The sequence below is a fragment of the Aquarana catesbeiana genome, linkage group LG05 (assembly GCF_042186555.1).
Source record: "Aquarana catesbeiana isolate 2022-GZ linkage group LG05, ASM4218655v1, whole genome shotgun sequence".
Lineage (NCBI taxonomy): Eukaryota > Metazoa > Chordata > Amphibia > Anura > Ranidae > Aquarana > Aquarana catesbeiana.
Genome location: NC_133328.1, coordinates 173144110 through 173158028, shown reverse-complemented (window position 1 = coordinate 173158028; position 13919 = coordinate 173144110). Strand labels below are relative to the sequence as shown.

The 13919-nt window shown below is 40.5% G+C and overlaps 1 protein-coding gene across 1 annotated transcript in view; it reads right to left on the bottom strand.

Moving 5' to 3' along the window:
- The window catches only part of DNAJC13 (DnaJ heat shock protein family (Hsp40) member C13), a 288371-nt gene that overhangs the window by 152548 nt on the left and 121904 nt on the right, over positions 1 to 13919 (bottom strand). The window contains exons 4-10 of the mRNA XM_073630350.1: positions 13179 to 13328; positions 12952 to 12993; positions 11856 to 12056; positions 10272 to 10478; positions 4922 to 5017; positions 1911 to 2002; positions 1198 to 1364 (exon numbers count right to left, since the gene is read on the bottom strand). Coding sequence (XP_073486451.1) covers positions 1198 to 1364; positions 1911 to 2002; positions 4922 to 5017; positions 10272 to 10478; positions 11856 to 12056; positions 12952 to 12993; positions 13179 to 13328 — 955 coding nt within the window. The remainder of the gene's footprint in view (positions 1 to 1197; positions 1365 to 1910; positions 2003 to 4921; positions 5018 to 10271; positions 10479 to 11855; positions 12057 to 12951; positions 12994 to 13178; positions 13329 to 13919) is intronic.

Here is a 13919-nt window from a genome sequence, read left to right as displayed (position 1 = left end):
CACTTATTCATTAAAGCGTAGTTCCACTCGTTTGTAAGTTTATTAAAAGTCAGCAGCTACAAAAAGTGTAGCTGCTGACTTTTAATAAACAGATATTCACCTGTCCCACGGTCCACCGATGCGGAAAAGCGAACCCTTGCTCTTCTCCTGTGCCTCTCCGCGGCGCCATCATTGCAAGAGTGGGCACCTGGCTGTGAAGCTTGTGGCTTCAGCTGGGTGCGCACTCTTAATGGCCAGGCAATCTCCTGGGACCTGTAACATGTCCCAGAAGATTGCAGAGAGGGAGAGGGAAAAGAAGGAGTCGCCTAGACAACGGAAGAAGGAAGTTGGACAGGAAATACCTGTCAAAACTAGGTACCCCCCCCCCCCCAAGGGGGGAGGAGTGCTTAAAGCAGAAGTTCCACTTTTGGGTAGAACTCTGCTTTAAAGAGTAGCCCAACAATTGCTAGTAGTAATGGAACACATTTACTAAACAAATAGAAAAGTACATTCAGACACACAGATAAATGACTATTTTCAGCAGTAGAAGGCAGGGGGTGGGGATCTGATGTCACACAATGCACAGCTAAAGCACAGAGCTTCACTGTAATCTGAGAGGTGAGTGGTGGGAATAGACACACCCTCTACACAGAAGCATAAGGAAACATGCAGAGCTGAGGCTGTCAGTCACCTGCTGTGTGCTGGGGGGGTGGAGTCGTCACAGGGGATGCTGTGGAGTTAGTATAGGCTTAATAGCCTATGCTAACTCCACAGCGTCCCTGGTGACTACTCCACCCCCCCCCCCCCCCCCCCCCCAGCACACAGCAGGTGACCGAAAGCCTCAGCTGTGCAAGTTTCCCTATTATTCTGTGTAGAGGGTGTGTCCATTCCCACCACTCAGTGACAACAGGGAAAAATGTCTTGTGCTCCTTGAATTGAAGTAGTACACACTATAGAAATATATGCTTTGTTTATTTTTCAAGTTAGAGATTTAAAACACTAAGTCCTGATAAAGGAGGAGCCTTGGCTATAATCTGTGACCTGTTGTCAAGATACAATTTCTCTAGATCCAATACAAACCTGTGGTGCTCTCTCATCTTCTTCCACATACTGTTTAGCAATCCTTTAGCCTCATTTATTAACTGTGATACACTCAAGAGAACATCTACAAAATCTACATTAAGTATACACTATAATTAAATGTGTATTATAACTTACTTGGAGGAGCTGTAAGGAACCTCAAATGAAGACTTTCTACTTCCTCATCCACAGGAACACTCATAAGACCCCATCGTTGCCCCCTTGGAGTCGGGGTCATTTTGACACACACATCCCTATTTCCAGAAGCTCTGACTCCATCTAAAAGACTTGCCAATAAGGAATCTCTGGGAGAAAATATAAAATTTTTCATAAAACTGACAAAAATCAATATTTACTGCTTAAAATGGAAATCTAAACACCTGAATAATTCTGCCTACAGCTGTTCATACATTTGATCAAAGTACGGCCGGTTCAGCAGGGTCCAGCCAAATTCTGATTAGTGTGTGGCTTTCCCTATTCAATGGAAGTTGATCGACCAACTTCTGTCAAAGGGACATGAGACATGTTGGAAACTTTACCCAACGGACTGCTGATCAGTGTACTCTGACAGTTGTGACTGCAGCTGTTAGAATACAATGTCCCATTTAGGAGGGTTGGGGTTAGGGGGATCTTGCATCCAAATCATTAATGTGAATGGAGGATTCTGTTACCATTTTTCGTTAAGCCAGCAGGCTTGTCCAAAAAAAAAAAAAAAACACCACTACGTCCAGCTTTAGGCTTCACTTAAATCACAAATTAAATCTAAAATAAAAACAAAGAACTCCACAAATCACTTCCACCATATATATCCGACTGCGTACCAACATACCAAGTAAATCATCAGGAATTACCTTTCAGTTGAAGAATATTTACGAATTTGTCCTTTAATAAATTCAATGGTAAAGAGTTGAGGATTTTGAGGATCATAAACAAGTGCAAAAATCTAAGAAAAAGAAATGAAAAGACAGGTCTTTGTAACAAGAATATCATCTGTGCAATCTTATATCTGAAGAACAGTGTAGGAAAGCATTTTTGAAAATGCAATTGATCCTTGAGGAGAGATCATTTTCCAAGCCTCATTCGAAGCCAAGCTAGAGTAAATGGATACCAAACAGGTCATGCTTGCACTGCACCAGACTTCGGTACTTAAAAATCTCCAAAGGCGACGCTTTAAAAATTTCTACAGGTAACCAGTTTAGCGTTACAAATGAGGCCCTGGGATAGAATTATTGCTCTTGCACCAACGTTCGCAACGATACCTCACGTGTGGTTTGAATGCCATTTACATATTCGGGTGCGACGTATATATGAGTTTTTTGACGCGGGGATGGAGGTGTTTAAATTTTTTTTATGTTTCTTTTTTAATTTTTTTTACGCTTTTCTTTTAAATTTTTTTTTTTTTTTATTTTGTATCATTTTTATTCCTATTATAAGGAATGTAAACATCCCTTGAAATAGGAATAGGGCATGACAGGTCCTCTTTACAGAGAGATCTGGAGTCTATAAGACCCCACTGCTCCCCTCTACGCTGGAAAGCCTGGAGATAAAAAAGAAATCTCTTTTAGGTTAAAAAAAGTCAGTGTCTTCATCTGCCAAGGCAGGACGTGACGTCATAACGTCGTGCCCGGCCTCCGAAGGTCAGAGATGCCTGGGGACCATCTGGTCCGCGGTAAGCTCTAAGGTAAACATGAAGAAAACAGAAAAGCACCTCCAAATGTAATCTTTTAATGAAACATGGTTTGGCAAATGACAAATGAACACTCACATTAAGGATGTAGAAGAAAGGCTGGTCTGTGGTAGTGAATGAACTCCCGATGGAGGTGATAATCTACATACTAGTCCAGGGGTATGAGGTCCACGGTCTGACAGAAGATGTGGCCGGCAAGCTGAACAGCCACTATGATTATTTTTACAGTGCAGGGAATCGCCGGCTGAAAATAATGATATCTGAATGATGCCTGCAGCTGCACCCATCATTCAGATATCACCATTCAAAGTTCAGGACGTCATATGACGGCCTTGGGTGGGAAGTGGTTAAGTGTTATATCCCAAAGCATGTTATTTAGATCTGACCAAGACTTCAATAGTAAAGCTAGCAATACGTTATATAATCTGATTGTACCATCTTCTTTAGAGCTACCAACGGCTATGTAGTGCCTGACTGAATGTAAACTGCATAGATTGTTTAGGTTTGTCTTCACAATACATCGATTTTCTAAATCTAAAGGGTGATTGTACAAAGATTGAACAATCAAATTGAATATAGTATATGGCCAGCTTAAAACACCTCTCCAGAGCCCAATGCAATAATACTATGGAAGTTTTTTACCTCCAGGTTGAGACAGCTGCAAAGAAAGCCTCTCACATTTTAATGAAATAAATGCTATAGACATAAAAGGCATAGGTCACCTTTACCAAAAGCTGCCTAGCAGGGGAGGGGAATCTGTACAAACTGAGCAATATTGACCAAAGTTTAATGGAATGATGCATGTGCTTATAAACGTAGGTCATTTATCTACCCCCTAAAGTGTGACCAAAAAACTCCCAGAGGTGGCATTATCCCATCGCACCTTGTTGATGGATGGTGGGGGGTGTTGGCAACATCCAAGGAGTGGTCTCTCAAATGCTGAACTCAAAGCTACAGGCATCAGCTGAGAGAGAGCACGTGGGGGGGTGTGGAATCAGAGAAAGAGCTCACTCCTGTGATAGTGCAGGTGAACAAATCGGGGTGTGATTTAGCAACATCCTAGCAACCAGGCAGGATGGGTTGGGGAGGTGCCATCTCCGGGAGTTTTTCAGTTAGGTTTCGGATTGTATGTAAATGGTCTGCACCTGTAGCAAAGGCATTATTCAGCTTTGGACAAAGCTACACAGTTTGTTTTAAAGTGATTGTAAACGATCACCTTTTAAAACAACTCATTCAGTCTAAAACTGAAATGAAAGGCAAAACATTTGTGTATAGATGAAAAAAAGAAAAAAACATTATAAATACCTTGTTTCCCTTTTTTTTTTTTTAATAAGTGATCACATAATCTCTGTTCCCAGCTGCAAAAGAGCTGGGGGGAGGAGAAGCAACAACACACTGAAATATCCAGTGAATGACTGTGCAGGTGTGTGTTTTAGGACAAGTCTAATCATTGGAAGAGAGCAGGCTTAGTTCCCAGCATTGCTAGAGAACTGAGCACGGTGTGTTCTCCGGCTTAATGCGGTCAATTTCTAATAGGAAAGCAGGGGGGCTGGCAGGAACACCAGGAATTTCACATAAATGAAGCAATAGAAAGAACAGGAGACTTCATCATGGTACAGCAGCCACATATCAGGAATGCTGGGGTAACAAACACTTTAATCTACGGAGACCCCATAACCTACATATGCAGTTTTTTGCTAAAGGTGAACCAATTCTTTAAATATCTTCCTAAAAGGAATTCTAGTGCCAAGTACACAGCAGTAAATGACCTGTAATATATAAAATAATGACTTTTTACATGTAAGCGATTTGGAAAAAATATTGTTACAATGTTACAGAAGCGTTTACTTCCGGCACAGTATGTGGAAAGTATATTCTGAAAAAATTGTCTGTTCAGTTGTTTCACATCATCCTAGATTCTGATGTTCAACACTACAGCCCTCTAGTTTTTAAATATAAACTCACAGCAGGATTCTCAGTTCCACCCCATGCATATTATAAAAAGAACAGATATTGCATTGTGTGCATTTAGATTTCCAAGCATTTCCCAAAGCTGTGAGCTGGAGATTATGGCAGACGACCAAACATTTATCTTTTGCTTGAGGAAACAAAAACGGATCTCCTTCACTTGTTAATATGCAGATGACCAGAACAGCAATCACAGTTGGCACTCACCTCTCCTAGTGGTTTCAGTGTTACAATATTGTAGGTTGCCGGGTCTCGCTCTACTAGACAAGTTTCAGTAAGTGCTAATAATCTTTTCACAGGCTCCTAAAAAAAGAACACAGATTTAAATGATCAAATGTGTAACATCACCTTAATGAAATTTTAGAAAATGCTATACAGTGCATCCGGAAAATATTCACAGCGTTTCACTTCTTCCAAATTTTGTTACATTACAGCCTTATTCCAAAATCTATTAAATTAATTATTTTCCTCAAACTTCTACAAACAATACACCATAATCACAACATGAAATACGTTTGTTTGGAATCTTTGCAAATTTATTAAAAATAAAAAACGAAACAAATCACATGTACATAAGCATTCACAGACTTTACCATGACACTCGAAATTGAGCTCAGGGGCATCCTGTTTCCACTGAGTAGTGATGGTGTGCAGTAGCGTCTAGCAACCCAATCAGTGAGCGGTAATAGTGTGCAGTAACCTCTAGCAAACCCAATCATTGAGTGGTAATGGTGTGCAGTAACCTGTAGCAACCAGTGAACAGTAGTGATCTGCTGTGATCTCTCGCAACCAGTGAGTGGTAAGAATAGGCTGTAATCTCTGGCAACCATTTTCAATTGCTGTGTTATCTGCTGCAGTAAACTGATCTTGAGCAGACCTGCTATTTTTTTTGTAGGTCTCAGAATGTAGGGGGGCCCCCAAGAAAATGTTTGCTCAGGGCCCAATCAATAATAAAGACGACCCTGCTGATCATCCTTGAGATGTTTCTACAACCTGATTGGAGTCAACCTGTGGTATATTCAGTTGATTGGACATGATTTGGAAAGGCACACATCTATCTATATAAAGGTCCCACAGTTAACAGTGCACGTCAGAGCACAAACCAAGCCATGAAGTCCAAGGAATTGTCTGTAGACCTCCGAGACAAGATTATATCGAGGCACAGATCTGGGGAAGGGTACAGAAAAATTTCTGCAGCATTGAAGGTCCCAATGAGCACAGTGGCCTCCATCATCCATAAATAGAAGTAGTTTGGAACCACCAGGACTCTTCTGCCCAGCAAAGTGAGCGATCAGGGGAGAAGGGCCTTAGTCTGGTAGGTGACCAAGAACCTGATGGTCACTCTGACAGAGCTCAAGCTTTTCCCTGTGGAGAGGGGAGAACCTTCCAGAAGAACAACAATCTCTGCAGCACTCCACCAATTAGGCCTGTATGGTAGAGTGGCCAGATGGAAGCCACTCCTCAGTAAAAAGGCACATGACAGCCCACCTGGAGTTTGCCAAAGGGCACCTGAAGGACTCAGGCACCAAAGACAAAATTCTCTGGTCTGATGAAACAAAGATTGAACGCTTTGGCCTGAATAGCAAGCATTAAGTCTGGAAGAAACCAGGCATCGCTCATCACCTGGCCAATACCATCCCTACAGTGAAGCATGGTGATGGCAGCATCATGCTGTGGGGAGGTTTTTTAGTGGCAGGAACTGGGAGACTAGTCAGGATCGAGGAAAAGATGAATGCAGCAATGTACAGCGACATCCTTGATGAAAACCTGCTCCAGAGCGCTCTGGACCTCAGATTGGGGTGAAGGTTCATCTTCCAACAGGACAATCCTAAGCACACAGCCAAGATAACAAAGGAGTGGCTTAGCCAGAGCCCAGATTTGAAGCCAACTGAGCATCTCTGGACAGATCTGAAAATGGCTGTACCAACGCTCCCTATCCAACCTGATGGGGCTTGAGGGGTCCTGCAAAGAAGAATGGGAGAAACTCCCCAAAATAGGTGTGCCAAGCTTATAGCATCATACTCAAAAAGACTTGAGGCTGTAATTGGTGCCAAAGGTGCTTCAACAAAGTATTGAGCAAAGGCTGTGAATACTTATGTACATGTGATGTTTTTATTTTTTTTATTTTTAATAAGTTTGCAAAGATTCCAGACAAACTTCTTTCACATTGTCATTTTGGGGTATTGTTTGGAGAATTTTGAGGAAAACAATGAATTTATTACATTTTGGAATAAGGCTGCAACATAAAAAATGTGGAAAAAGTGAAACGCTATGAACACTTTCTGAACACACAATTTCTGGGGGTTAGTCAGACATATGGGCACTATTTAAATATAACCTAAATGCCAAACTACAGCCAATTTATTATGAGTATTGATAAAATAGGGACTTGATAGAGCCTCTGCTCAAAAAGTGTTACCCTGTGGGAGAGACTTTCTCTTATTTCCTTTCCCAGTGATACCCTACCACACCCTGGGACAAAGCAACAAATACCTAATTGAGGTTCCACCCCTTCACCACTCTACTAACCCAAACAATGTTGGAGCGATCAAGTCAATACCTGGTACACAAGTTTTTTTTCCGTTCAACCCAGCGGGTGGAACGAAGAAAAAAAAAAAAAAAAACATGAGGAGCTTGCTGCACTAACTGTGCAATTTTAGTACAGCGATCTCCCTGCTGTGCTATTGTGTTCTGACAGGGTCACTGCCCCCCACAAGAACACACCGGTCAGCACTCACTGCCATAGACTGCAAGTGCTGATCAGATGCCAATCAGCAGCTGTTTTTTCCACCATGCTTTTACAACAGAAGCCAGAGGTAAGGCCATCTTCTGTCGGACAGGCTGCTGTACACACGGGCCAAACGTCGGCTGGTTTCTGTGGAACCGGCCGATATTCAGCCAGTGTGTACCAGCCTTAAGCTTCACTACTTTCTGTAATTACTTCTGAGGGACACTGGTTCATTGATTTATACCCTTGGATCCTTTGAAAACTGGGGGCAGGGCAAGTTCCAGACCTGGCTAATGCACCAGGAGCCTTCTTTAGCGAGGATCTTACATTCCACAATAATAATTATGCTACCAAAATTAGTGTGTGCTGTCTATAGCCTCCAGCATTGCTCCCGTTTCTTCTTGCTGGAGGCTGCCATTTTGCTGAAGCTCAGAGCCCCTGAACAGCAGTGATCTAAAGTGGAACTAAACTCATTAATTTAACAGTTCCAAAAAACAGTTACATTCCTGCAATGCTGGTATTGCCAACTGTCACATTTGCTTGTGTCTGCAACTAAACTGTGAAATCAAATGGCTTCTGTCATAACTAATCACATGTGCAGCACCATGGCAGGTGCACTTTAAACTGAAGCAGCTTCCTTGGCTGTAAAGGATAGGAGGGTTTACAGTAATTCCGCTTTAAGGCTGTCAGCAGATCGGCCTCTATAAATTCATCAATGCCTAAAAATGTCTAAAATGGAGAGCAACTGAGCATGTGCAGAGCAGGGTTTGACAGTGTACTACTGGATTTTAAACAGTACAGACACTTCTTTTTAATGTTTTACATGGCTATACATGCAAAAGGGGTCAGCCTGAAGTGATCTAGCAGGTATTAATTTTCTGACTAAAGTTCCACTTTAAGTCCTTTGAAAGTATAAGGCATCTAAGCTGTTAGCTCACAAGCTATAATCACGTTCACTCAGCCCTCATATCTTCCTGGTCCCGGTTGGGAAGTATTACCATTTCATAGCAAAACCGTTTTTGAGGAGTGTGGTCCACTGCTTTTATCCCAAACTGAAAAAGATCAGACTGCACAGCATAGTAACAGTTGATAGTTACCATTCGGCTCCTTTTCCCATCATTCAAATACTGCCAGCTGACCAAAAGTGTGTGTTCATTATTTTATCATTGTCTGTTACTGAATTGGAAGTCAGGTTAGGACAGTACAACTTTGTGCCCCAAATAAAAACATTTTTATGATTTCCATATGTACAGACATTGTCAGTAAACCATACCATTAAAATAAATCAGAGCCTGGATCTACCACTAAACTGATATTCAGTAAATGTCTACTAAAATAACTGCACAACCAATCACCATATGAATACACATACGGCGCAGTCCACGTGAAAAGTAAACCATACCATGCGATGCGATCCTTTACATTACTGTAAAAATAGTTTATATACTTAAGATATAAAAAGGTATAGTTCTTTTTTTCCATTTCTTCTCATTCTGCATACACTGCTACTGGTGTAGATGTAAGGCCTGTTGGCAACTGAACCCAAATCATGTGCAAATGTATAATAACTAAGTCATTAACCTAATAAGTTATATTTATATACTAAAACAAGGAAACGTATTAAAGAAAGCCTTTGATTTTATCACATAAGTCTGTGCAGCTATAAAGCGGTGAGTATTTAAAACAATTTTGGATATACTCCACGTTAGTACATCATTGCTTGGCATACTGTATGCTGAACTAAAGTGCATCAGTATATCAGGTTTCATCTTAGACTTGCACAATAGCCTGGCCCTCTTCTGTGTAAAAATCTTGTCCTTCAGCCAGAGAAGTGTCTCTGAAGTCGGGATGGGCTGAAGTTTAAGCATTTTACCCCACTGTATATAAAGAGTTTATTGTATTTCTCAAAACATGTCAGTGCAGGCGTACAATGTTTATAGCTGCACCATAATAGCACTTCGGAACACTGTTATGACCCATAGATAAAAGGATAAGCATTAGAACAGGGCTTGACAAATTTGCTTTGAATCTAGGAGCCAGCTAAAAAAGCTAGGAGCCAGTTTTTCTTTTAACCACTTCCCTATCAGGGACATTTATCCCTTCCTGCCCAGGCCAATTTTCAGTTTTCAGCGTTGTCACATTTTGAATGACAATTGTGTGTACCCATATGACATTCTTATCATTTTTTTTCACACAAATAGAGCTTTCTTTTGGTGGTATTTGATCACCACTGGGTTGTTTATTTTTTGCTAAACAAACGAAAAAAGACTGAAAATTTTGAAGAAAAAAAAAACCTTTTTAATTTCTGTAAAAATAAAATTCTGCAAATAAGTAATTTTTCTTCACTGATGTGCAGTGATGAGGCTGCACTGATGGGCACTCATGAGGCTGCATAGCTGGTTTTCGGCTTTCCTTTCCTCACACTGACGAGGTAAGGAAATGCCAATAGCTGGCATTTGATTGCATGTGATCAGCTGTGATTGGACACAGCTGATCACATGGTAAAGGGCCGCTGTGATTGTCCATTTACCTCGATCTGTGATCAGCTGTGTCTGAAGGACACAGTGATCACAGAGCGCATGATGCGTGCCCTGGGGGGCGGGGTTCTGGAAAAACATCGATAAAACGCCCTCCTAATACCGGATGACCACACTGTAGTAATTTTTGGGCAATTAGGCAGATGGCTGACAACAGCCCAGGAGCCAGGATGCAATTTCTACTCACCATGGCGACCTGGTACCTGGGATTTGTTGAATACAAAAAAGTATATGCAAACAAAAAATTTTTTCTTTTTTATAAGAAACTGGACATACATTGGGTGCCTCTTACCGTATGCCTTGGAGTGATTTTTTGAACAATAAATTCTGCTAATGAGGTGATAGATTCATCGTTGCTATATTTGCCCATTCGAAGACTCAAAAATTGTTCGAATTCTAATGGTTCTTTTCTTATCCTCAAGGAAATTCCTATGTAGTTTCCAGCATGTTCTATGGCACTTTTAATGATTTCATCTCTTTGTTCTGTTGCAAATAAATGCTGAAAAATAAGTTGAAGAAACATACATTTAGAAAAAGGCAGTTCCTTCAAATGTTTAACAAAGGACATATGCACATTCGTGAACAGAGTGAGCACAGATTTCTCTAATATCCTATAGTAAAATCCTTGTTTGTTTGTGTTTTGCATTCCACAAAAGAGGTTGAATAGGAAAAAATTTAACACCATGTAAATTATCAAAAAAAGGGTTGGGATAGTAGGTTAGAATAGGAATTGATGGCGGTAGAGGATGGAAGTTGACAGCGTGGCAAAAATAAGTGGTGGTGAGGAGAGGAACTTGATATGTAAACCCAACATTTCATATTCCTGATATGTGCCTGCTGTACCATGTACTTGTATGAAAAAGAAACCTGTGATCTTTGTACTGCTTTCTTTGTGTGAAATCCCTGGTGTTCCTACCAATCCCTTTGCTTTTCTATTAAAAACTGACCACGCTAAGCAGGAGAACACACTGTGGTCAGTTCTCTATCTGTGCTGGAAACTTAGCCTGCTCTCCTTCAATGATCATACTTGTCCTGACATCCCCCTGCACAGCATTCAGTGGGAAGATCAGTGTGCTGCTGTTTCCCCTTTCCTTAGTGCTTATGCAGAACAGAGGGAATGTGATTACTTATAGAAAACGGAAGAAAAAAAAGTTTATGTTTTTATAGCTCTAAACAAAAGTCTTGTCTTTCATTTCTATTTTAAACTGAATGGGTTATTTTACATGGTGTGGGTTTACAATCACTTTAAGCAAATAGGGTGTGGAGGATGGTGGCTGAGAGCGAAAAGGGAAATGGGGAGAATCAAGGGTGGTGCAAGGAGAGAATAAGGGTGGGCAAGTGGTAGCTAAAGCTGCTGGGGACAGCAGATGGCAGTGGATGGTGGAGCAGGAGCTGTCAACGGAGCAAGTGATTAGACAACGCATCAGGATCATATTTGTAAGACAGAAGACAAAAAGGGGCATTTGTTATGAAGGCATACAGTAAGAAGAAAGTGGGCACAGTAGGGATTATATCAGGATCTGGAAAGAGAAGGGGATAGTAGATGTCCAGGAGGGAACTTTTTATTTCAGAGGAACAGCTGGCCTTTATAATAAAAAAAAAAAAAAAAAAAAAAAAAAAGGTGATTTTCTGATGGAAGTGCAGAGTGTATTGAAGACCAGATCATAAATGAGCAGCAAGGACACCTAATACAAAATTCAGCATTTAGGACTGGATCACCCATAGGAGGGGGTAAACAAGATGCAAAGTGAGAAAAACACATACAGCAGGCTGGAGAATTAACTCCATGGAAGCAAGCTTTGGCTATGGATAAAAAGAGAGTGATAAATAGTAATGGTTTTATATATTAAACAAAATTAATTTCTCAAAAACTCACCAGACGACTAAAACCCCCATAGAGAATGCAGAATCCTCCTTGGTAGTCGGGGACCTCTGCAAAGCCTTCTATATTCCGATAGTCATAAGAGCAGAGGACACGATTTGTTGCTGGATCAATCTGGTCTATTCCCCCAGGAGTAACTTCCAAAGTGACTAATCTTCTTGTATCACTCCAGTGATGTTTATAGCAGTTATACCTCTAGAATGAGACCCAAGACATGCAAAATAAGACAACTACAGTACAGTTGTAAAAAGTTACCGTAATTGCATTCCTTTTTCTTCTTTGTATAGTTTGTGAAAGGAGCAGATTGGATATGAATCTGTATCATTTTTAGCAGTATGTCAGCTTCAGACTGTAAGGCTTAATTGTACACGGGGCGTTTTAAAACCTCCCCTGAACGACTTAACTTGACAGATAGTAACCAATGTCAATATAACATCCGTTTTGCCACCTTTACATGCCGGGTTTGCGCTTAGAAGCTTTTTTTTTTTTTTTTTTTTTCAAACAGTCAAAAATTAAAAAATCTTGTAAAACTAAATGCAGCTAAACACGAGTTACCGCGTTTACAAGCTGTTACAGGTGTTTGGCGTTTCAATTGCATCTGAACAAAATGCTTCTAAACTCAACTGCCTATAAACTACTATAAACGACCCTGTGTACATGTACTGATAAGAGAACAGATGAGAGTTCAGGGCCAGCTGAAAAAAAAAAAAAAACGCCCAACTGCTCCTAAAAGTCCGTTTACCAGCAGCAGTGTACATGAAGCCAAACACTACAAAAGTTTGTCATCAATGTACAAAAACTCCAAAATCTGGATAAACACAAAGCAGTTGCTTAGAGCCACCAATCTGGTTGTATCTTTTATTCATGGTAGAAGATGAAATAAAAAACCTGATAGGTTGCTATAGAATCAAAGTACAAAAGAGCTCCATGGCAGGTAAGCATTAAAAAAAAGAAACATGGCCACAGCTGCATTACAGTGCCAACTAGAAATAACACTACTTGCTATACATCAACTTTAAACATTTCTATGTCTAACATCAGAATCAGCAACATTGGGATGAAAGTCTATAAATACTATGATTATACTTGCCCTTCCAGTAATCTTCCCTTCAGAAAAGTCGGTTCTAAATCTCTAAGGGCAGAAAAAAAAATACACATTTGTAAACTTCTTACAGTACTGTTCAAAATAAAATTAGCGTACAAGTGACAATTAAGACAAACATACACACATTCCAATAAATGAACAGTCTCAAAATATGTATGCAAATCAGTTGCTGTCAATTGAGAAAAAAAATGCTCATTCAGCAAATATCTTACCAGGGCTTCAGTAAGAAGTTCTGTTCTGTGATCTGTAGAAAATTTTAATGTTTCAGATTTCTTCCCACTGCCCTTTCGAAATGTAAGAGCAAATTCTGATCCTTGTCCTTTGCCCACAGGGCTGATACCGCAAATGTCTCCATAAGGCCACTGAGACAAGAAAAAAAAAAAAACACATATTCAAAATAGCCATGACACAGCAAGCTAGTTTATCAAGATTGTACATATTTTAAATAAACTGGATTGAATCTAGCAACAGATTGCGACACCCTCTTTTTTTTTTTTATTTGCAAATTCTTTAAAGTAGCCAGCATTCATAAAGAAAAATGATGGAACATACAGTGGAGAGCCAAGTTTACACAGTAACGCAGTAACATTCAAAAACACTCCATAAAGTGTATACATTCTAAATTGCAGAGAGAACCAATCAAGGAGATACAACTATAGTATGGATAATCTATAAGACTTCCTGCAACATGAGCATATTGGCAAACCCTTACCACTCTAGACCATACTGAACTGTATGAATGCTGAAGATACAAAACTTTTGTCCCCCATGCCATGCAAGTATATAAGAGGAAACAGGATAAGGGAGTTGGAGAGGGGTAGAAAGGTTGGGGGTGGGGGTGTAGGCAGGGGGCATGGAAAGGGAAGAAAAGAGATGAAAAAAAGACAAGAGGTGGGTGTAGTACGCAAGAGGAGGGGCGGGGAGGCATGTTACCTCACTTGGAGGAGGAGCTT